This window comes from Saccopteryx leptura, chromosome 2 (assembly GCF_036850995.1).
Source record: "Saccopteryx leptura isolate mSacLep1 chromosome 2, mSacLep1_pri_phased_curated, whole genome shotgun sequence".
In the NCBI taxonomy this organism is placed as follows: domain Eukaryota; kingdom Metazoa; phylum Chordata; class Mammalia; order Chiroptera; family Emballonuridae; genus Saccopteryx; species Saccopteryx leptura.
The window spans coordinates 9,358,290-9,382,968 of NC_089504.1; the positions used below are offsets into that span (position 1 = coordinate 9,358,290).

General features: G+C 50.2%; 1 protein-coding gene across 7 annotated transcripts in view; it reads right to left on the bottom strand.

Moving 5' to 3' along the window:
* Window positions 1-23,937, bottom strand: part of MVB12B (multivesicular body subunit 12B) — a 162,420-nt gene extending 138,483 nt beyond the window's left edge. Inside the window, exons 1-2 of one of the 7 annotated variants that reach the window (XM_066367145.1) lie at window positions 23,390-23,937; window positions 9,949-10,071 (exon numbers count right to left, since the gene is read on the bottom strand). In XM_066367145.1, coding sequence (XP_066223242.1) covers window positions 9,949-10,071; window positions 23,390-23,464 — 198 coding nt within the window. In that variant the 5' untranslated portion in view covers window positions 23,465-23,937. The other 6 variants (XM_066367149.1, XM_066367147.1, XM_066367150.1 and 3 more) reach the window with 6 other exon arrangements.
* Between the last annotated feature and the right edge of the window lie 742 nt (window positions 23,938-24,679).

Below are 24,679 nucleotides of genomic sequence, written 5' to 3' on the forward strand. Positions count from 1 at the left end.
GAAACAGAGAATAATACAGACTGCGGACAGCAAGAGAATTATAAGGGAATGCTACAAATAATTCTACAGACAAATTTGGAACTTTTAGTCCAACCCTTTCCTTGATTTCCAGAGAGGGAAGAAGACTGAAGTTTAAACCAATCACTGATGGCCAATAATTTAATCAGCCATGCCTATGTAATGAAGCCTCCTAAAAACCCCAAAAGGATAGAGTTCGGAGAGCTTCCAGGATCGTGAGCACGTGGAGATTTCAGAAGAGTGGCAGACCGGCAGAGAGGACATGGAAGCTCTGAGCCTTCCCACATGCCTTGCCCTGTGCATCTCTTCCATCTGGCTGTGACTGAGTCCTATCCTTTTATAATAAACTGGTGATCTAGTAAGTAAAAGGTTTCTCTGAGTTCGAAGGGCCGCTCAAACTAATCAAACCTGAGAAGGGGGTCATTGGAACTTCTGATCTACAGCCGGTCAGTCAGAAGCAGAGGTGACAACTTGGACTTGCAATTGGCAACTGAAGCGAGGCAGGGATTTTATGGGACCGACATCTACAGCTTGTTGATGGGGAACCACTGCCACGTTGGAATTGAGTCTAGAATCCCTTTTAAATATTAATTACCATCTAAATTCCAGCAAGTTTTTATAGATATAGACATATCCAAATCTAAATGAATAACCTAAAATGTAGATGAAAAAACAGGAAGCTAAAATAGCTAAAACAATTTTTTTAAGATTTTTATTTATTCATTTTAGAGAGGAGAGAGATAGAGAATGAGAGAGAGAGAGAGAGAGAGAGAGAAAAGGGGAGGAGCAGGAAGCATCAACTCCCATATGTGCCTTGACCAGGCAAGTGCAGGGTTCCAAACCAGTGACCTCAGCGTTCCAGGTCAACGCTTTATCCACTGCACCACCACAGGCCAGGCTTCTAAAACAATTTTTTAAAAGAAGAATAAAGCGGGCGTTATCATTTCACCCAATTTCAAGACTGTGCAGCTGCAGTAGTGACTGTGTGTGGTACTGGCAGAGGGCTACACACAAAACAGAACTGACTAGGAGAGCCACCCAAATAGAGAGCCCCTCCTCTTGGGATCCATAAGAACAAACTACCTCTTCAGTGGCATTGTCTCCTGATCTGTTGCCCTCAACATACCTCAACAAAAATAAAATCACAGATACATTTAAAGACAGAAATGTCCTGTATCTTGACTGTGCACGTCCCCATATCCGGGTTGTGATATTGTTTGCAAGTTGTTACAATGGGGGGAAAGGGGAACAGGTAAACAAGAGCTCTCCATATTGCCTCATAAAACTCCATGTGAACTCTACAATTCTCTCAACACAGAAAGTTTAACTGAAAAAGAAATGAAAGGAAAATTAAAGCAAGTCCCTCATCTTTTCCATTAACCCAACAAATTGAGGTTTCATTGTTAGCTTTTCTAAACAATGACCAGGAAGTTTCTGTGAGCAGGAGGAAGTAGCAGAACACTGCATTGTTCCCCCAGGGGTCCTCTCCACTTTCCAAATGAACCAACTATGAAATGTCATTACTGCAGTCTTTGGTCGATCCCCAAATTCCTAGTTGGTAGGGGAGGAAGGCCTAGGAGGCAATTTAAGCCACTATCCCTGATCAAATCATCCTAAGGCCAGCCAGCGTTTGCTTCTCGCCCTCCTCCTGAATGCCGGGCACGGACTGAGCTCAGGCAGTCCGCGTGCACCCTCTCTGGCACGTTCCCTTCCCAAGTCCCAGGCTCTGCAGGGCAAAGGGGAATGGGCAGGGTTGATTCGAGAATTACACAAAGGCCCAAGGGCTGGTCATAAAACTGCTTTCCATGATTCCAGTAAATCTCAGTTTAATGTATTTACTAACAAAACTAAAGGAGGAACACCTGATGCCTTTTATCAAAACAAGCTCTGATTCTGAAAATAAACCAAAGTGGGAGGCGGGGTTTAGTCTGTGGTCATTTCCAAACGGGACTAGGCACTGGACAGCAAAGCCACGTGGGGAGGGAGCTGGAGGACACAGGAAGAAGCCGCTGTCCGCTTCTGCTTTTGCTTCTCGGGGGTGGAGCTTCAGGAAGGGCAGAGGTGGAGCTTCAGGAGGGGCGGCTCCTGGAGGCTCTGGGCTGTCATGGTCCTCTGACCATGAGGAAGAAGGGTGTCTTCCTGCCCAGCTCAGGCCTCCTTCCCCAACTTCTGCTTTCTAGAGATTCAAGCTACAGCTGAGATCAGACTGAACATATGATTCTGTCCCACATTTTCCACTTGATGTCTACACTGTTTTTAATAAGGTATTGTTAGCATCTTCACAAGCTTTTCATGTGACCTTTAGAATATCCTGAGCACTATATTAAAATAACCAACTTGCTTGGATCTGCATCTCAACATTTAAAAGATTTTTTTTTCTTTTAATGCTTTGGTGAGTCAAGTTTAGGCCCTCACTTGCAGGTTTCGGATTTGAAAGACATCCCTCTCTACGTACCCCAGACACAGCCCACTGGCTCAGAGGGGGCCCCATCTCTCTCAGCGTCCACAAAGCCCTCACATATAAACATTGAAGCATTTGAAACTTCCAATTATTTAGAAAATTCCAAATACATTTAGGATATATATAGATTATATGGGTGCAACAGGTTTTTTTTCTTTTTTTTAATTATTTTTATTTATTTATTCATTTTAGAGAAGAGAAAGAGAGAGAGAGAGAGAGAGAGAGAGAGAAGGGGGGATGAGCAGGAAGCATCAACTCCTATATGTGCCCTGACCAGGCAAGCCCAGGGTTTCGAACTGGCGACCTCAGAGTTCCAGGTCGACACTTTATCCACTGCGCCAGCATAGGTCAGGCCAGGTGCAACAGTTTTTAAGAAATGTTTGGTTGTCTACTAGTTTCAGAAATAAACAGGACTCTTGAGAGGATGGCAGATGAGGGGAGGGGAGTGGAAAGGAAGAAATGAACGTGGAGACTTGGGGATGACTGGTCCACGTGCTGCCCGGGGAGGCCCGCTCAGTGGTCAGGGGCCACCACTACAGCTGGCTTCCCAGCAGGCAGCCACAGGAAGAGGAGGAGCTAAACAAACACGACTTCCTGGCTCCCCTCTGTGGGCTCTGCATGCTGAGCCCTCTGCCCCCTCGGGGGCTCTGTCTCATCAGACAGCTGCTCCCTCCCACACTGTCAGCCCCCACCCCACTGCTGGCTCCTTCCCATTAGCAAGGACACACACTCACACTCTCCACCTTTACACAGATAGAATAGAAAGCCCGCGACCCCATGCCATCCTCTAGGTACCACTTCCCCAGCCCCCCTTCTTTCAAGGCCCTCTGTAGGTGGCCACCCCTCGCCACCTTCCACGTCTACTGGACTCTTCAAGTCCCTGCCAGTCTTGCTTCTGAGCCTGCCACCAAGTTCACAACCATCTCCACCTTTCAGTCTCATTTAACTCACCCTTTAGGCAACCTTGGACATTACTGATCATTCCTTCTAGAAATACTCCTTTTCCTTCGGTTTCTTACTAATTTTCCACCTACCTCTCTGGATGCTCGGCCCTGGTCCCTGAGTGCCTCCCTCACGCCCATCCATAATCAGTAATACTGCAGGGGGTGCTGACCTGACACCTCATCTCTTCTGGTTCTACACCTCCCTGTACCATCTCAGTCATGCCATGATCTCTGCTGTGTGATGATTGTTAGATTCAGGGAGATGTGCTGTGGCTATTAAAAGAGCAGGAACAGGGAGTGCTGGTAGGAACAGGGAGTGCTGATAGGGCCCCTGTGAGGCTGAGAACAAAGAAGTTTATGTTCGAAATTCGCCACCAAGCTAAGCCCGGCCCCTGTTGCTACGCTGCGTGCGACCTCCCTAGTGAATAGCTAACTGCCACATCTATGCTTGCTCACTTAGGATATATAAGGACCTAGCTATAAGCGCCAGGCGTGACTCCCGTTTGGAGCTCCTTGTGAGTACGGTGTCTCCGGACATCTTGGGAGTTCGCCCCCGCGCAGGTTAAACTGGCCAATAAAGTAACATCTAAACTCCTGAAAGTCTCCGACGTTTGTTCTCGTACCCGGTAGATGCAACAATGATGACACCCAGACTCTCTCCAGACCTCTGACCTAGGGCTGCCTGACATCTCCACCTACACGTCTCGGGAACACCTCAAACTCAGTGTGTCCAAAACTGAACCAACAGCCCTCTTCCTACCTCCACCACATTGCTGTCTACGTTCCTGTCTCAACTGACAGCACTAACATCCGCCCAGGTACCCAGCAAGACACGCTGGCATATTTCTGGTCCCCCTCCCTCACCTCTGCACCCATCTCCCAACATGTAATCTATTTTAATCCATGAAAGAATACATATGTGGTCCCTCAGATGTGCCCACACCTTCCACCCCCACGGAGAAGGCCCGGCTCCTGCCCTCTCACCCTGCACCAGCAGAGCCTCCGAACTCATCCACTGGCCTCAGGACCTGGCCCTCCAGTGATCTACCTTGCTGCATACAGCAAAGAACCGCCTCCTTCGTATCCTTTAATGACTCCCACCACCCCCGGAATAATAGCCAAATTAATTCCTTTGTGTGGCTTACAACACCCCACTGTGATCTGGCCTCATCCACCTGTCCAGCCTTATCTCTTACCTTTCACCTGAGGGGACCCAACCTTCTAGAATACTGGGACTCCCAGCGCCTCGCACAAAAGTAGGTAGTCAATAAATAGTTATGACACTAACACATGAATAAATAAGTGAATGAATGATGTTAGGAAAAGTTTCACTAAGGAGTTATTTGAACTGGGTTTTGAAGGATGAGCAAAATTTTTCCGAAACAGGAGGGGTGTAGGAACGTTGGAAATAGGGGGAAAGTAGGTTGAGAGGTATTGTGGGATGAAGGTCACACTTAGAACATGAGAAAGTGAGAGTTTCGGTGACAGTGATGCCGCGGAAGGAGCAGAGGGGAGACTGAAGACACACGGCGACCACGTGCGCCACATGGAAGAGCTGGGTTTGGTCCTCTATCTGACTATCAGACATGGGCAGCCCCCTGCGGAGAAGGCCGGGGCTACCACCGAAATGTGCGTGCCCCCACCCTGGCCCATGCGCGGACATGCCGATGGTGAGAAGCACCGGTGTGACAGGAAGTTGGGTTCAAAGGCTGGAGGGATGGCAGGTGCAGGTTGTTCATTACACCCCTCCAAATTTTATTTTACTCATATTCACTTAGTGAGAATAGAAAATGACAAAATGTCACAACCTTTCTGGAAGGTGATCGGCGATATTTTTCAAGTTGAAAATGTGAATACCCTGACCCAGTAATTTCAACCTATGAATCACTACTCTATAGAGCTAGCAGGACAACTATGCCAAGATACATATAAAAGGATTTTTTTTACATTTAAAAAAAAAATTGAAACTAAATATTCTTCAATATGGGATTATTATCCAAATTTTGGTATACCTAAATAATAAAATAAGCATTATTAAAAGGCTGATAAATATCTATATGAATTGATATAGAGCTACGTCCACAATCTATTATTTTTTTGTTTAACGAGAGTATGAATAGTGCCATCACATTTAAAAATGTTTCTAAAAAAGAAACCCATAAACAAACACATACACACCGAGACTTCTGAACTCTAACTCAGGAGAGGCTGAGAAACAGCAGGAAAGGCCAGCACAGCCCTTCCTGAGACAGACGCGTGGAGACCTCACACGGGGATTATTTAAGGATGACTTGACTTAGACCAGCAATGCTCAAAGGGTGGGCCCTGGACCAGCAGCGTCACCGTCACTCGGGGATTGGTTAGAATGTCAACTCTCAGGCCCTGCCCAAGACCTCCTGCAGCAGGAATTCGGGGCATGGGGTCCAGAGGACTGAGGCCCACAAAAGCTTAAGAACCCCTCAGCTGGCATCTGGGAATAGTCACTGAACTAAGGGATAATCTGTCACTTCAGGGTCACTGTGCCTGAAAAACTCTTGGTGTGTAGGGTGGGCTTTCTCAGGAAGGGAACAGAGGTCTTAGATTGGAGTGGAGGAGAAAAAAATCTCCTAGTCTCTTGGAGGCCAAGACTCCATCTGGCCAGGGCTCTATGGATGGCAATGCTAAACGCTGTTCTGGGGCAGGTGGAACGAGGGCAGCTGAAAGCGAGGCAGAGGCCCACCGGGTGAGCCAGTGGGAGGCCTGACCTGGGCCGCGCCACGGGCACTGGTATTCTCCGAGTTTCACTCCTGCATTCCCATTACCCTCAAAGCTCCAGAAAAGTCTCATTGAAAGGAATTCTGGTCTCAGCTGTTCTCTGGGAAACCAAGGAAGGTCGCCGTAGAAGGGAGAGCAGTGTCCATCCCCGCTTGGGCCAAGTTAGCAGGGGGCCTGTACTCGGCCAAGGGTGACCTCACAGATGTCAGCAACAAAAACGGTGCAGCTGCAGAACCCTGAGCACACCTGAGGTGGCGCCCTGGGAAAGACTCAGAAAAGCGGGAGGGCAGACACGTGGTGGGTGTCCGGGAACAGCAGGGAGCAGTATCGAGAGGTACTTCAGAGGGGCTCATGCTGCCGTGATCTGGGACTCAGCAAGAGAAATGGATGGATCTGCAAAGATCAATATAAACGGTAAGAAGAGTCTGCTAGGATTTCCCTTCAAAACACTTACCACACTTTTATTTTATATTTATTTTTGGAATCATTTAATTGCCCTTCTCCCCTTCTAGATTGCAAGCTTCAGGAAGGCAGGAATGGTGCATGTCTTCCCTTACAACACTGGGTCCCCAACTTCTAGCTGGCATGTAAGTAGGTACTCGAAAAATAGGTTGGAGAAACTAAAATTTTTAAATTAAAACACTCTGGAGATCTTGATTATTCTTTCTCTGTATTGCCGACTTTGGGGGGTTTTTGCCCCCCAAAAGAAGGATATTAACATATGAAAGTATTATTTAAAAGTATATTATCAAAGAAAATTACCTGTCTGGAAAGAAGGAGTCATCTCATAAATACAGTATTGTGGCTTTAGTCTCTGAGTTGTAAAAAGACAAAAGAATTTTTAGAGAGGCAAAAGAATTTAGGTAAAAGGTAGGATGTATTTCACTGGAAATACAAAGAAATACACCCCATAACGGTCTGCAGTGATGTCCAGCTTGATGCCCTTGGACACTGCAACATCCCACAGTGACTTGGAAATCAAAGATTAATTCTACACAGAGGAGTTCTGGAATGAACTGCTCCTACTGCATTACGGTCACTGAAAACTGAACATCCACACATGACAGGACAGCGTGTACTGCCTTTGGCGAACACCAGGCATCTACGACAGAGTCATTATACCAGGTACTGCGCGTCACAAGGACACCGAGACCCGCCCACCCTCTGTCAACATTATGGCCAGCCAATCCAGAGCCTGAGGGTTTGGCCACGGGAAGAAGGTGGGGGGGCTATTTCAGAGAGGACTACAGAAATCAGGACAATAAATGAAGTTTAGCAAATCATCCTCAGTCCCCAGCTTAAGAAGCTTCCCCTTCCTGTATAATTTCTGGAGAGAAGTTATAAAAATTAAATTTTTATAAGCAAATGTTTAGCATCTTTTACTTTAAGCGGCAACAGGGCCTATGCTCATCTTAAAGTGGCTGTGCTGCCCAGGGTCAGCTGGCCAGCCGGTGTCCCTTGGGGCTGCGTGGCCGCAGTACTAATGGGACTGTGCACAGGGACAGATCCTCCTCCAGCAGATGTGACAGAGAGATGTCCCGCCACAACCCGCAGCGGGGACTCCTCAGCCACTGCAGTTGTCTCTGCGGCCCAGCCGCCACAGAACACCTCGCATTTTGGTTTGGATGCTGCCTTCACGTCAAACTCCAGAGAAAAGGAATGAGGAGTTCGTCTTCTTCCCCCCACTGCCCTTGAACTCAGGGTTCGATCTAGAAGAGTCTGGCAGTCAGGACAACGAGGTGGCTCTAGCCCCCTCCCGGAAAGGGCCTTTCAGAAGGAGCTGGGCCACGCTTTACCGGGCGCGGAGTCCGGGTAATTGCCGGGCTGACCCCAGGGGCCTCTGGCCTTGCTCACCTTTCACTATAATGCATGGCCCAGCATAATCATGAAATGTGCTTATTAATGTTACTCATTTGACACTACGCTCTTCTACCCTGAGCGAGATGTTAGGAGAAAATGATAGGGATAGATTCTGCTCCTGTCAGACTTACCAAGACTTTCAGAGAACCAGACTATCAAAGGCCATCAGCCGCCCGCTAGCCAAGCACTCAAGATGACCCCGAAGGTGCAAGCAGAACGTGAAAGATGCAGATCAACAAAGGAGCACGGCATGAAGACAGACGGCCCGTGCCCTGGGTGGGAGCCCCTGGCAGGAGGCCTCCCGGAGGGCAGCCCAGGGCTGGTCCGCCCCCCACCCAGACCACGTGCACCCAGCCCGGCCCTGCGCAAGGCCTGCAGCTTCATATCTAATTCATCAAAAGACACCTTGGCTCCTCAAATCTTAAACATTTTTATTAGCTTCCCCAAGAGCTTTATGGCACAAAGCCATACCTAATGATTCTATTTTATGGCAAGTTATACATTCAAACAGTTCTTTGAAGTCAGGCAGCAGGTAAGACTCAAATCTTTGTCAAAAGAGATTCCCTTGTTCTTTCACTGTTAAAATGTTTATAAGCTTTCAAACAGTCGGGAAAGTGATGTGGAGCATTTAACAGGTATGTCCCTCCTCACACAGGACCCAGCGTTGGTGGACCCAGTACCTACCGCACTGTTCTCGGTGGGGGCTGATTTTGCCCGCCCGCCCCCTCAGCCTGGGGACATCTGGCAATTTCTGCACACATTTTTGCTGTCCAACTTGGGGGGTTGGTGCCACTGGCATCTATTAGGTAGAGGCCAGGGATGTTGCTAAATATCCTGCAATCACAGGACAGCCCACCACAACACAAAATTTCCTGATTACCTGGTCCCAAATGCCAATAGCGCCAAGGTTGAGAAACCCCGACTTAGAGCTCCTTCTGGACCAGGCCTTGCATGCTCCCCACTCCTGGGGCGCCCGGCATTAATCTAATCAAGGTGGCCGGTTTTAAGTGCTGGCTGCTGAGGCTCTCATTCTTTTACCCTTACGTATTCTCGGTACGCACTTTCAATGAACAAAAATACAACCCTGTCATAAACAAAATAAGGAAAGTAAGAACAAGACTTCCGAACCTCAGAGCACAGGATGGCGGTCGCTGTTCACTAAACCTTCCTGATGTTACTCGGCATTTCCTAAGCTCCACCCAAATCAGAGTTTACCTACTGAAACAACACAACAACCAACTCCAGCCAGCAGCACTACGACTGCTGGTGGCTGCTGAAAAGCAAGGCTCTGCTAACCCGTGGTGCTGTGGTCGGTCAGAGCACTGGCCTTAGGAAGGGGTCTGCTCCAAACTCACCACCCCCAAGGACAGGGACTCTGTCACTTCACTTCCTGGAGCTTGGGTTCTCCTGGTCAGCAAAGCAGAGATAAAGCTACTTACCTTCCAGCGCGATCGCTAAGAGCCAAATGAGCTCCCGGCTAGGAAACTGTTCTGTAACTGTAAGCTGTGAGGAGCTGTACAACTGTGCAGAGATACATTTAGGACGGGTACACACATGGGACAACCTAGGACAAGCACCAGGGTTTTTCAGACTCTTGGATCCTTTTCATGAAATCTCACAACTAGAAGTAACTGGAAATAAACTAACCCAACCCCTTAGTTTAACCGAAGGTGAAAATGAGCACCACAGAGGTCACGCAGCTTGGCCCTGGAACGGCCCAGACAGGTTCAGGTCGTCTGACTCCCAGCTCAAGACACTCCCGCCACTGCCCAATTGTGACTTTTCCCGTCCTGAGTTAAGTTCCTAGGTGGAAGAAACACATCTTACACACAAGGTTCAGAGGGGAGTAAACACAGGAGGTAAAGAGCTGTTGAATCCACAAACAGAACACAAAGCAGTAGCCTGACTTACTACATCATAGCCTGTCGGGGCTCGGTTCCGAGAAGCCACCACCCCCACTCCCGTGATGGGGTCCATTGACGTCTCAGGCAAGGCTTCGGAAAGGTCTTTGACTTCAGGCATGGTGGATTGGTCCTGGTTCCGAAAAGGAAAAAGAAAGCACAAAATTCAAACTGAGCATTTAATGTGAACATGCAAAGTCACAAACAGATCCAAACTCTCGGGGCTAATACCCTGAGCTAAGCTCTATTTCCTGAACTGGCTAACGGAGCCTTGACCTTACCTGACTCTGTCCTTAGATCAAGAATTCAAAACATTGCTGGCCCCTGCTCCTCTCAAGTTAGCTTGGTATACTCAGCTAATACAGTGAGCAAGGGCTGGTCCCTGCTTGGAGTAGGTAATTATAACTCAAACCCCAGAGCAAACCATTCTCCCATCTCCCATCCAGCTGCCTGACTTCTGAACAGATACCAGTTGCTTATCTGAGGATAAATCAGACTTGGCTAAATGTAACCCCACCTGGCATTTCTCTCCCTTATACTATTTCCTTATGCAGGTGCAGACTCCCAAACCCACAGCCTCTACCACAACCAAGACTGGATTGCTCAGTAGGCAGAGCTTTGCAAACAAACACACAGAAGAAAGTCTTCTGGGCACGGAGGCGAAGGAGGGGTGTACAAGTCCAGGCTCCACGATGTCGAGCAAGCAAGGAGTCATGATCCCGACAGGTACGGAGAGGCTGTGAGAACTAAGAGTCATGTAGATGAAGCTCCTAGAGAGGTCTCTGGCACACGACAAAAAGCAGCTGAGGCTGACGGGGTCTGGGCACACAGAACGTGACCAGAAACGTTGCAGGCACCACTCCGGAGAGCACTGGCAGGTCCCTTTGTTGTGTTTAATCCCGCAGGTCATGGGCATTTACTCAAAGCTAAACACTAACGATGACCATAATTTTTGCTGGGCACTTTGGGAGAAAGGGAGGGAAAATAGAATTATTATTCTGCTGCTGACTGCCTCTTGATGTGACCAGAGGAGACAAGTAGTATATAGAGAGCACTGGGTCTGGGCAGCTCGAGTGGCAGTGCACCAGAAAGCAAATAAAAAAGGTAACACCTTATGTAAATGACTTTTAGTACTTTTAAAAGGACAAGCCTTGGAAAAGAGCAAGTTAAATTCCACCTCCTTCTGCAGCAATTAGATTCCACTGCCTGTAGGTCTGCCAGATCTCTCAAAACTGGTTAGTGCTTCTAAAGCAAGCCAAACACCCTGCCTAACTAGGCAGGCAGAAGGAATATTCTTAGTTCTCAGCCTAGAATCAGAAAAGGTAGAAGCTATTAAATATGACTGTATCTCCTAAATAGGGACAACCAAAACGCTATATGTAAGTCAGCCACGTCATCAGCATCCCCTGGACCCCACAAAAGGCTTGGGAAACAGACTAACTGCGATGGGGCCAAGTCTCCTATCAAGGCACTTCTGAGCCTGCCATCAGCTGCCCTCTCGGTGCCTGTCAATGACAGAAGCCAAACCAAGCTGTGCTTTACTTAATTGTACTGAAAATAAAGTTCAGGAAGCCCAGGGTGGGGCACAGGATACCACGTAGCATCAGTGAACCATTTTCTCTTTCCAGTTTGTTTACCAGGAAGGTTTATCTGCATACAGCAAGGGCGTAGAGCTTGCTGCACACAGTAGGCACAAACTAAATACTTACTGAGTGAATACCATGCATGCCCCCAATAAGGAAGGGTTAGAATTAAATATCTGCACTGGCCCAATCCAAAGCAAACACTCATCAAAAAGTATCTTCACTTGGAAAATCCCCTCTTACTGGTAACATAACAATAGCAATGCTGTAATCTGCAAAATATTGGTACCTGCTGTTGGTTACCAAAATGCTTTGCAATTAACAACTCATTAACAGAATGTATGAATTCTGCCAGTGCTAAAATATCATGCTGTGAATTTAATAAAGAACAAGTGAGGTAAGTTTCCTTTTTTATGAAGATAGTACTGTCTCTACTATCTGAGAGAGAGGGAGGGGGAGTAAGCATGGGAATAAATAAAGATTTTATTTGCTGATAGATCCACATCTTTGGGTTACAGTATCCTACGCGAGGTACTGATGACAATGGCTCTCTTTTGCTCTGAAGCATGCCATCAAGTGCAGTCGGGGAAATTCGCTCAGAAAGCAAGGATGCTGCTCCCAGAATGCACCAGAGAGGCAGCCCAGGAGCAGGTTCCAAGATGGCTGCAGGTTGCCTCCAGCTGAGGCAGACAAAGGACCGGCGGCCTGTGCCTGAGCGTGGTCACGGCCTGGCCTGCAGGATGGGAGGATGCTCTGAGAAAAGCGGTACAAGCCTTCTTCTCCCCCTCCCACCCCCATCGCCAAGCCCCTCGGTTGCTGCACCCTGGGGATCAAGGCGGCCTTTGTGAAATACAGACAAATGACTCCTTGCTGCACGGGGCTGCGCGGGGCGGAGGCTGGTCGGCGGGCGGAGGAAGCGCCACACCAGCAAGGGAAGCTTTTAATGAGAAACGCCCAAGATATCCATGGCAGAGGCCATCACTCAAAGCAGCTTGCCCTGAATTACATATTTTCTGACTGCAAATTACTTTTAGCAGCGTCTCTACCGTCACTTCAATTGACCTTCCTAACAAAAGGCCATTTATTAACTAACTAGCAGTCCACGTTTCCCAGGCTGTGTGGAGCCTCGAGCCAGAAGGGATGGCACCGCGGAGTCCTCAGCCACCCAGGGTCACAGGCCCGGCCTCCGCGAGGGGGAGAAGGGGCCATTAATGCTGGCCTGCAGAGCAAATCTGCTGGGAGGGAGGCAGGGAGGGGGCGGCGTGTTTTAAACCAACATTAACCTGTCTGGCAGGAGGCGATGCTGGTGGAAAACATGAAATACCAAGGCCTACTTGTATCAACTCCTGGCCTCACCCTCAGCAGCTCCTCACCAGCATCCACCGCTGTCTCAAAACCCTGACTGCACGCAAGCACCTAGCGCCCCTCGGCTGCAGGGCTCTGCCTCTCTCACAAAGCACTCTCGCTCGGGCTCCTTCCCAATCAGTCCCGTACTGAGCCCAGGAGGTGGCTGGCTCATATTATCCCTGTTTCAGAGGAGAGAAAGCCACGGCCTGGAGTTCTCAGATACCTTGCAGTGGCAGATGGTGGAGCCGAACGGGATGTGGTCCCCCTTCCCCAGTCGGGCCTGCTTTCACAACACTGTGCAGAGACAGGCCGGCATCCTCTCTGACACCCAACTGAGAGCGCATTCTCACCACGAGTTATGTTTAAACTGCCAAAGCTCTTCTTTCTCTAGCCATAGCCCAACAAAGGAAGCAAAGGGGAGAAAAGGAGAGAAAGACAGAAGTAACATGGGATTAATTTCCCTCACACTTCAGTTTCAGGATTCAACATTTCCCTCATAAATAATTTACAACAATAAAAATGAGCTAAGGCCCTGTTTGTGGAGGACGGAGGTAAATTTAGGCCTAATGAGGGAGATCTGAGCGCGGCACAGGAGGGAACAGGTTGATGCATGGCGCGGGGTGAGCCCATCGACAGACAGCACGCGGGGGCTCCGTCACCAACGGCCAGGCACAGGGCCGAGCGGGAGGTGAGAGCCGCTTGGGAAGCTTCTACCATTCTAGCTGTCTCTGCTAGGAGGGTCTCCAGAGTTCAAGTCCAGAGTTGACCCAGTACTTTAGATGACAAGATAACAGATGTTGGAATCACTCAGAGCTGTAGGATGGAGCCAACCTGCTGCTAAGTGGGTTACCAGTAAATGCCAGGTAAGGGATGAAGGTGGTGGCAGCACCCACCTGGGAGTCGGGTCTGCTCTTGGGCATGGGGGGACTGCAGTGGCACTACTGACCTTGAGCTTGCCCCCCTAACTAAACCTCGCAGGTCATCTGGTCTCAGTCCTCATTCTGATCTCCACCCCAGTGCCTGGACAGCCTCTGCTGGGTCATTGGCAAATCTGGGGGCCACAGAGCCTGGTTCTGGATGGTTGTTCCCATGTCGGGAACTCTGCAAGGCGGGAGTGCGTGTGTGCGCACGCACGCGTGCCCATGCATCACCTATGTACAGCAGTACCAGAAGGGGTCAGTAGGGTGAGGTGTGTTTCCGAAGCCAGGAGGACTGTTTCCATGTTATGCTGGATGGATACCATGTAACAACGCTGGGTGGGAGAAAACCGCCTCCTGCTTCTGCCTGCAATGCTGCGAACAGTGCCTGGGGGAGGCCCCGGCTCCCAGCACTGCAGTACCTCGCCAACGCTGTCATCCCAGGTTCACAGAGAAATGAACTTTAACTAGAAAGCCCTTCATACAGACAGCACACTGCTCCCTGGTAGCTGATCAAAGAAATACTACAACAGTTTGCTTAATCCCTGAAAGTCAGCAGTGCTGGGCTTAACTGATGCTGAACATTGTTTCAGAATCAAAGGCGTGCCTCCCGGCCCCAGTCTGGGAGAAAACTAAGCTACTGTATCACAGTTGAAAACTCAGGGGAACTTTGATATCATCTCTGTTTAATTTCCCCGGCCCTGCAAGCCTGGGGTTTATCTCATTTTATCAACTCCTGTACTGAAATCAAAACCCAACTAACAGAGCTAGACCTCTCTCCACCGAGGCCCTTTCAGTATCGGGGTGGGGTGCAGGCTGAAGAGTTTAGGGATGGGGGAGCAACAACTGCAGGGGGCAGAGCAGCAGGAACCCAGCCACAGAGCAGCGCCAGCCAGCACTGCCCACCAGGGCCGACGGTGTGACTAGCACACAACTTTTGAGGAGAATAATTTCAAAGTATTAGGGGGAGGAGCAGGTTAAATTGGGCTACTATAATTGAAATGACAAAAGCAGTGGGTTAATAAAGTCCCCACAGAAGGAGGATATTGTGATCAGCTTGTTTGAAATCCAAAGTCAAGGGCACAAAAGACATAAAGTGTCTGCCCACAGCTACCAGCTTGCTGGGCTGGGGAGGAGCAGCGGATAAATATTTCACTCACTGTGGGAAACGGCCTAAGAGCAGGGTCCCAAGTGAGAATGGCCACCTCCCAGTCATAGCTGCTGCTACGGCCATCTGCTGTGCCTGTTTCCCAGTGGCAGCAGTGGTCTGCAAGAATCTGTGCCCCTCAAGTGTTGCCCTATGATTAGTGGCACCTTTCTGCTGGCAAGACATAAGCAGGGGACAGAGGGACACTGCCCATCCACTTGGGAGGGAGCCTGTGGCCAAGGTCACCAATGCACACCACACACAAACACACAGACCGGCCGTCTCCATACAGCCAAGGTGCAGAGACCTACCTCCTCAGGAGACTGCGGGCTGCGGCCAGGGTCCATGCGGCGCCCAGGCCGATGGCTAGCTGACTCTTGGGGGACAGTGCACAGGCTGAGAGGCGTCACTGTGGACCTCAGGACAGCATCCTGGCACTTCCTGCACATTGGTCTGGACCACTTATCTAGTGACCAGTCAGAAGCCAAATCACTCTGACAAACGCTGCTGAGAGTGGTCCAATGGCAACAGGCCACAGGCTACTGGGAAGGCCACTATGATATTGGGAAATAAAAGCAAATATTTTTCTAAGCATACCTAGATCACAAAGAATGTTCCAGCTCGGGAACTAACAATGGCAAGCACTTCCTTTTCCCCAGTAAATGTCTGTTACTCCTAATAGAAGAATCTGGTGTACAAATGGGTCCACTCCATCTGACCTGTGATTAGATGTATATTAACCATTTGATTACCAGACAGATTTCCCATCAGCCATGTGAGGCAGGCCTGGGGTTCAGGTTGCTGCAGTCCAGTATAGTGCAATGCTAGGTCCTGGAATTCACTCTCCAAAAATAAATCTGGGATCAAGTTCTACAGCACTGCACTGGCCAAAGCCCTGCCCCTTACAAGCCTGACTCTGCAGAACCAGGGATCCGGGTGCGGGTGGGGGGAGTGGCATTCTCCAGTACTGTGAGCCCTGCGCTGACCTGCCCACCATTACTGCAAATGAGGGCCATCCTTGCCCGCTCCCTTCAGCTCTTGGTGCCATGCTGTCCCCTCGAGAGAAGGAAGAAGGGTGACCGAAATAGAAGGTAGATGAAATGAAACCACCCCAAGAGGCCGCAAGAGCAATGCTCTCTTGATGTTCAGTGACATGAGTGACACCCTTGCCCTGATGGCTATAGTGTCAGCAGAGAAAAAGTGCCAATGTCATCTCTACAGGGGCACATGAGTTCCCAGGCCAGAGTCATCGGAGCATACAGCTTCAGGTCGGTCAGGCATGCCCCATCACCACCGGTCCCCTCTCTGACTTTTACACGGGCCTTGAGGGTTTCTTTCCACATATCTGGGCATCTAATCAATCTACCTGAACGCTGATGACTTCCAAAATACTTCCACAGTCCGGAGTTTTCTCCCAAGACTCAGGTGTGTATGCAGCGTCTATCATTACTGCATGTCCCGTTGGTACCTCCAACCCAGCTTACTTGCCATCCTCATGCTGAAGCACTTCCCACGTTCCCAGGACCTGGCACAAAGCAGTCAGTCCACTAACATTTACCAAGAGCCTCTGTGCTGAGCGCTGAGGGAGGGCATGTGTGCACTGGCGAAGGTGGAAACTCCAACATTCTGGAACAGGGGTTCCCAAATTCTAGCGTGCGTAAGAGTCACCTGGAGAGTTTGTTAAAACAGAGATGCTTAAGCCTGCTCCTAGAAATAGTGATTTAATGGGTCTAGGATGGAGCCCGAGAAGTTCCATTTCTAACAAGCCCAGACCACAGTGCAAACAGCCAGCCCACAGTGCAAACTTTGAATACAAGGCAGTAGGTACCCATTAGATGTTTGATGACTGACTGACTGACTGAACAAATCATCCATGAGGAACAGCCTCAGAATGAGTTCCTCAGTCTTTCCCCTGCAACACAGGTCACCTAGAGTTCCTTCCCTATGACACTCACCCCCACCTTCCAAATCTGGGTCACATCTTCTATTCTCCCCAAAACTTCCCCAGTTGCCCAGCCAGGGAGATGCTGTCACTGAGAATCCTGATACTGTGCAAGGACAGAATCTTCACACATACATGTGCATACACAAACACACAGCCTTGTCTCTCAGGTTGTAACGCACTTTCCCTAGAAGAACATGTAGGTTGTTCAAAGGTTCATGTCCACCAGAGCCTGGCTCACAGTAGGTACTGCACAATGATTACAGATAGATGGATGAAAGGAAACTGCCCGTGTTTCACTGGGTGACGGAGGGAACGTAAAGCAGCCCATGCAGAACAAGCAGCACGGTTCCAGGGACGGCTGTCTGCAGAGGCAGGGAAGCGGCCTGCAGCACTCCGGGCAGTGCCAGGGGTGGGTCTCAGTTCAAGTAAGCTGGACGAGGGCCTGGCAGAGGCCCGCGGGTCTCCAGGCTGGCTGCACAAGGACTCACCTGAGGAGTCCATCGGAACTATAGCTGCCCACTCCAACCCCGCGCTCTGATCCAAGACTGGATAATGACACCATGCAGGGTGAAACAGTGACAAATAGGACGGGGTCACCGCTTGTGGAGCTCAGAGGCTGGAGGAAATACCCCAAGCAAAAGGGACTACAAATGAGGGGACACTTCCTTCTGCCACTCGAGAGGGCCCCCCTGGAAAGTGGGGAGTGGGGAGCAGTGAAGGTACCGCAGGCAGAAGACACGCCATCAACGGCAGCGTACACAAACATGGATGGCTGGGGAACTGTGAGTAGCAGATGCACTCTAAAACAGGCTTATGAAATGTCTAAACAAACAAACCAATAAACAAAATAGTCTGCACTTCCTTGCTCTTTCTAAGGTCTAAGCAATGGCAGGTTTTCAGGAAGGAGCACTTCGCTGGTCGGAAGGGAGAGATCCCCATGTCTTCAGTTCATGGTTCCTCTCCAGTGACCTCAACCCCACGCCACCTCCTGCCCCATGGGGCCTCCTTATGCTACCAGCTTGGTGGGCGAATGGGAGGTAAAGCAGAGGAACCAAAAGGCTGAAAGCTTCACAGTCAGGGGGCCCAGGCTGCATGCCAGCCCTGATGCTTACAGCTGTGTGACCCCAGGCAAGTTAGCTAAACTGGGCCTAAGCTTCCACTCCTATGCAATTGGAACACGAGATGATTCTGTTTTCTCTACATGGTTACACAGTGCATGAAAAACTTTTAGAACTTGCATCAAAAGACACAATCCACAGAATGAAAAAGACAACTTCTCCCAACCTACACAACAGGAGAAAATATTTGTAAATGATCTATCTGATAAGGATTAAAATCCAAGTCTACAAAGAACTCCTACAACTCAACAACAACAACAAAAACTGAAATGATTAAGTGAAAAAAAGAACAAAAGACTAAATATTTCTCCAAAAATGACATACAAATGGCCAAAAAGCCCATAAAAGAATGCCCAACATCACTAATCATTAAGGAAATGAGACATCACTTCCTATTCATTAGGATGGCTACTATCAAACAATGAACAACTGGGGACTGAGTGGGGGGTTGGAGGAATTGAGTAAAAAAAGAAAAGGGAGAGAGAAAAAGCTTATGGACGGGGACAGCATGGTGGTGCTTGCGAGGGAGAGGGGTGCTGCCGAAGGTGGAGGTGGGTATGGGGGATGAGTGGTGGCAGAGACCTAACTGTGAGTGAGAAACACACAATACCACGTACAAATGACGTGTTGTGGGGCTGTGCACCTGAAACCTGTACAATTGTGTTAACCAGTGTTATCCCAATAAATTCAACGAAAAGGGAGAAAACGAAAAATCAGTATTGGCAAGGATGTGGAGACATTGGAATCCTGGTACGCCATTGGTGGAAATGAAAATGTAGCCATTATGGAAAACAGTATGGTGATTCCACAACGAATGTAAAATAGAATTTCTCTATGGTCTGGCAATTATACTGAGTATATACCTGAAAGAATTGAAAACAGGGTCTCAAAGAGATATTTGTAACCCACCTTCATAGTGGCATTATTCACAAGAGCCAAAAGGTAGAAGCAACCCAATATCCATAGACAAATGAATGGACAAGCAAAATATGGTACATCCATCCATACAACGAAGTTAAAAAGAAAGGAAATTCTGATGCATGCTTTAATATGAATGACCCTTAAAACATTATGCTAAGTAAAATAAACGAGTCACGAGAGGTCAAATGCTGTATGATTTCACTGATCTGAAGAACACAGAGCAGTCACATTCATAGAAATAGAAAGTAGAATGGTAGTTGCAGGCGTTGGGGGAGGAGAAAATGAGAGTTATTTAAAGAATACAAAGTTTCAGTTCTCAAGATGAAAAAGTTTTGGAGACTAGACACACAGCATGAATGTACTTAATGCCACTGATCCATACCAATCAGTCAAAAAATGATTAGGATGGTAAATTTTCTGTTATGTGTATTTTATAACTTTTTTTAAAGTGTCTACTATTGTGTTTCTCATATTTAATAAGCATAAGTACTACCCAAGGTGTTTTTTTAACATCCAGATATTCTGATTTCAGTCTAGGTTTGAGGTCCTGGAACCTGCATTTTCATAAACATCCTAGGATTTTAGCTTATCAAGCATTCATTTATATCTCTTTCCTAAAGGACCAAGGCATATTCTGTTGAACACTTTGCTTTGATGATCAGTATCCTTTTTTTTAAGTGTGTGTGTGTGTGTGTGTGGAATGACCTCATGTTGTTGACTCTAGACACAGGTTCAACAAGATGGCCCTCCAGTCCTCAGGGAAGTATGAGCTACAAAGCTCCAGTATGCGACCCCTGGGCTCCAAGCCCATGGGCCTCTCACATTTCAGTCTGGACAAGTTCTGCATCTCGCCAGAAGTGTGTCAAGTACACCATACACATGCCCACAGGATGTCCCCAACAAGGAGGTAATGTCAAGCACACCCTGCAGTGTCTCTGCCTCCCAAGCAGCTGGGCAGAGGATCGCGCATGTCACATGTTGGCAACCCCACTGCAAACAGCGCCGACACGCGGAGAAACCACAAGGCCCAAGCGCAGCCCAGCAAGCGGACGGCCGGTGGGGCCAGTGAAACGTTGACCAGGGAAAGCCTTGAGGGAGCAAGAACAGCCTGGGGGAGAGGCAGCTCGCTCAAGGAACCCAGGCCTCCCTGTCCGCAACCTAACGAGTAAAGGAGACTCTGCTCACTCAACCGCAGCCCACTAAATACAGTGTTCTCAGCCACCACAGCCAGCCATGTAGTCATTTGTTATCCTCACCAGATAATAGCACCTCTGACATTTCCCATGTTGACTCCAACACCATCATTACTTTCCAGTGTGGCAAAGATGTCGCTCTTTGAGCATGAAGCACAGAACACTTCCACCCTGCTAGGGCAGAGGGGCCCAAGACATCAGATTTGGATGCCCCTTAGAAGCAGATCTGCTGTGGAAGAGACAGAGATGAACTCTCAGCTCCCACCCCACCCCTTCCAAAGCCCAGAGAGGGGATCCAGCCTTTGTGAAATATATTAGAGCAAGATATTCTTTTCTTTTTTTTTTTAGCTACGCCCCCACACACATATTATCTAAAGGCAGATCCACAAAACTGGGGTCTGTCCCTGAATTCCACTTATACTTAGTGAGGCCCCCTCCCCCTCCATCCTCCACAATGTCATATGCATTCACATATATTAGCTCCTTCAGCCATAAGGGGGAGGATTCATTCTTTTTTAACTTTATTTTATTTATTCATTTTAGAGAGGAGAGAGAGAGAGTGTGTGTGTGTGAGAGAGAGAGAGAGAGAGAGAGAGAAAGGGGGGAAGAGCAGGAAGCATCAACTCCATATGTGCCTTGACCAGACAAGTGCAGGGTTTTGAACCGGCGTCCTCAGTGTTCCAGGTAGACGCTTTATCCACTGTGCCACTACAGGTCAGGCGGGAGGATTTATTCTTAAGCCACTTTCACAAATAAGGAAATAAGGATTCAGAAAGGTTCCATGACTTGTTTAGGGTCAACCGAGCTTCAAGAGGTAGAATAAGATTCAAACTCAAGATTCTAAATTCAAGTCTAGTGTTCTCTCTAATCTATCATTCATTCCTAGTAAGAAGAACTAAATAATAACCACAAAAAGCAAAGCACTCTAAAAAAATTAAAAAAAATAAAACGACTCTTCTGATTAATCAGTTAACAAACCCTTAATAATAACCAATAATTTTTATTGATCAACTTGCCCTAAAGCAGGCATGGCGCTAAGCGCTTCTCTTGCAGCATTTCATTTAATTCTCACCATAATCCCGTAAGACACAGAGATCATCATCAGCAGGGGTCTCAAACTCAACTCAGCATGTGGGCCGCAGAGCAAGATCACAGCCGTTCGGCAAATACAAGTAGGCCCCTAGGCTTACTTAATTTTATCCAAAATATTTTGAACTTCGTGGATTAGTCTGCGGGCCGCACAAAATTGTTCGGCGGGCCGCATGCGGCCCGCGGGCCGCAAGTTTGAGACCCCTGCATAAGACAGAGATCATCATCAGCCACACTCCACAGGTGAGGCAACTTAAGGCTCAGAAAAGTTCATTAATCTGCCCAAGAACACAGTGAGTAGGAAAGGCAAGGTTTAATCCAGGGGTCCCCAAACTACGGCCCGCGGGCCACATGCGGCCCCCTGAGGCCATTTATCCGGCCCCCGCTGCACTTCTGGAAGGGGCACCTCTTTCATTGGTGATCAGTGAGAGGAGCATAGTTCCCATGGAAATGCTGGTCAGTTTGTTGATTTAAATTTACTTGTTCTTTATTTTAAATATTGTATTTGTTCCCGTTTTGGTTTTTTACTTTAAAATAAGATATGTGCAGTGTGCATAGGGATTTGTTCATAGTTTTTTTTTTTATAGTCCGGCCCTCCAACGGTCTGAGGGACAGTGAACTGGCCCCCTGTTTGGGGACCCCTGGTTTAATCGGAGGTCTAACTCTAAAGCCCTTGCATTCATCTATGGTGCACTATTCCAGCTACTGTCACGAAAGCCCACCAGCTGGAGGGAGGCAGGGCAGGGAAAATGCCTTCAGCATCAATGAGGAATGTGGCCCAAAAGCTAGAAGAAAAGAATGAAAAATGTGGATTTAAGAGAAGATGAGTCTAAGCTCAAATGAACCAGTAATTCTCATGTCTGCCGCTTCACAGGAGTCTTGGTGCCTAGGTCCCCGCAGAGGCCGAACCTCTCAGAGGCCCCATTTAAATGTTCTGTGTATGGCGCAACATCCCAAAGTACCCTGCACAATTTCCGGAGAGCAAGAAAGGTGTCACCCGTCTCCTGTAACTAACCCTGCGAGCGCACTGAGTTTTTCAGTTAGTCTAGGCTTCCACAGAGCTTATCTTCTAACTTTTCTAAAGCTTTTCTGGTGCAGCTGATAAGATTTTCTAGCCCTGTTAAAATGAGATGAGATCCGGCCAGCTGTCGAGAAATGTACAATGAGATTATATTGAGAAGAAACCACCAGAGACAAAGGCTGCTAAAGAGGCACTGGCCCGCCGTCTGCTTCTAGGGCAGAAATCTGAGTGGGCAGTGCTTCTTGGGTGGGGGCTGGGAGCGGAGAAGGGGCAACGGCCGCGGAATCTGCCTTCTGCCCTGGCGTGGCCTTCCTCTGCGCCTTGCTGAAGAGGCTGCCAAGGCGGAGGGAACAGAGAGGAGTCAGTCACACCTTTAATGGTGAGAAAGGCTGATAATTCAGGGAAGAGTTACGTTTTGGTAACAAGAGAGGACAAAGATGCTCACAGGTCAGCCTTCTTCGCCTGGCCTATCTCTGGAGACTTAATGTCCCCTGGTGGTAGGTCGGTCATAGCTTTTGTCCCAACCGGTGCTCTTGAACCTCCCTTGAGCTGGAGTCCCTGTGGGGTGTTCATCAACACGCCCAGCCTCCTTCCAGGATGAGAACTCAGGTGCCCAGGCCGGGCACCTCACCTTGCAGACAGGTGCCCTGGCTATTGGGTGTCTGCTCTTCTGTGCTCAGGTCGCAGATGAGGCCACACCCCAGATGATGCCCGAGGCTCAGGTGCACGCTGGTCTGCACCCACGTGACCACCGAGAGCTGGACCCCAGGCCAGGCCAGGCCAGTCAAACGACTGTCCGCGGTGTGTGCCCAGGCGGCCCGGGCAGAGGTGAGCTGCCGCCCCTCCCGCACGGGCGGAGAGGCTCCGGGAGGCCCTCACCTGGCCCGGCCTGGGGGCGCTGCTTGCACTCGGGGCCCCGAGCTCCTTACCGCCTGCCCGCCGCAAGGCCAAGCCAGGGCGGGAAGCCGCGGCGCGCAGGGCCGGCCAGAGGCCGCCGGGCCTGTCCCCACGGCGGGCCGGGCACGGAGCCCGCAGGCCTCGGCGCAGCTCGGCTCCGCCCGCCCGCCCGCCCCTCGGCCCGGGGCCCGCGCCCGCCCGCCCGCCCGCCGGGGGAGCAGGGCCCGCTCGGCCGAGCCTCCGCGGCGTCCGGCCCGCGCGGCCTCACTTAACTGTTCCGCGCAGGGGCGGCGGCTGCTGCGGCGGCGGCGGGTCCCGGCTCCGTCTCACGCAGAAGCAGCTTCTCATCGCCCGGGCGGCGCGGGAGGGGCCGGGCCCGGGGCCCAGGCGGCGGGGCCGGCGCCGCAGCTCGAGCGCGAGCCTCACCGGGAGCGGCGGCGGCGGCGGCGGCGGGGGCGGGGCGCGGCCTGGCGGCGGCGGCGGCGGCGGCGACAACAGCGGCGGCGCTCCCGGCGCGGGCCGCGGGCCTCGCGGCTGTGGCGCTGGCTCCGGGGGAGGCGGCCGGTGCCCCGGGCTGGCTCGGGCGGGAGGAGGGAGTGGGAGTCCTGGAACTCCGGCGTCCGGAGCCCGCGCCGCCGCCCGGCCGGCACCCCGCCGCCCCCCCAGCCCGGCCTCACACCCACGGCCGGCGCCGCCGACCGGGCCTCACCGAGCCTGCACGCGGCCCGCAGCGCAGCCTCGGGCCCCCAGGAGCCCCCGGCCTCTCCAAGCCTGAGACACCAATGTCCCCTCCCCCGAGTTGGTCTCTTCCAGGGACCCGCAGTCCACTTGGCTCTCTTAGGCCTCTCTCTATCCTAGACCAGCCCTAACTCACAGCCTCAAATCCTTAGAAGCCCCCAGGCCTCTCGGAGCCTTGGATAACCTTTACACACACACACACACACACACACACACACACACACCCTTGCAGGGCTACCCAGCCCATTCAGCCCTTAGACACACACACACACACACATACACACACACACACACCCCTTGCAGGGCTACCCAGCCCATCCAGGCCTTAGACACACACACACACACACACACACACACACACACACACCCCTTGCAGGGCTACCCAACCCACCCAGCCCTTAGACACACACACACACACACACACACACACACACACACACACACACCCCTTGCAGGGCTACCCAGCCCACCCAGCCCTTAGAGACACACACACACACACACACACACACACACACACCCCTTGCAGGGCTACCCAGCCCACCCAGCCCTTAGAGACACACACACACACACACACACACACACACACACGCCCCTTGCAGGGCTACCCAGCCCATTCAGCCCTTAGACACACACACACACACACACATACACACACACACACACACCCCTTGCAGGGCTACCCAGCCCATTCAGCCCTTAGACACACACACACACACACACACACACACACACACCCCTTGCAGGGCTACCCAGCCCATCCAGGCCTTAGACACACACACACACACACACACACACACACCCTTGCAGGGCTACCCAGCCCACTCA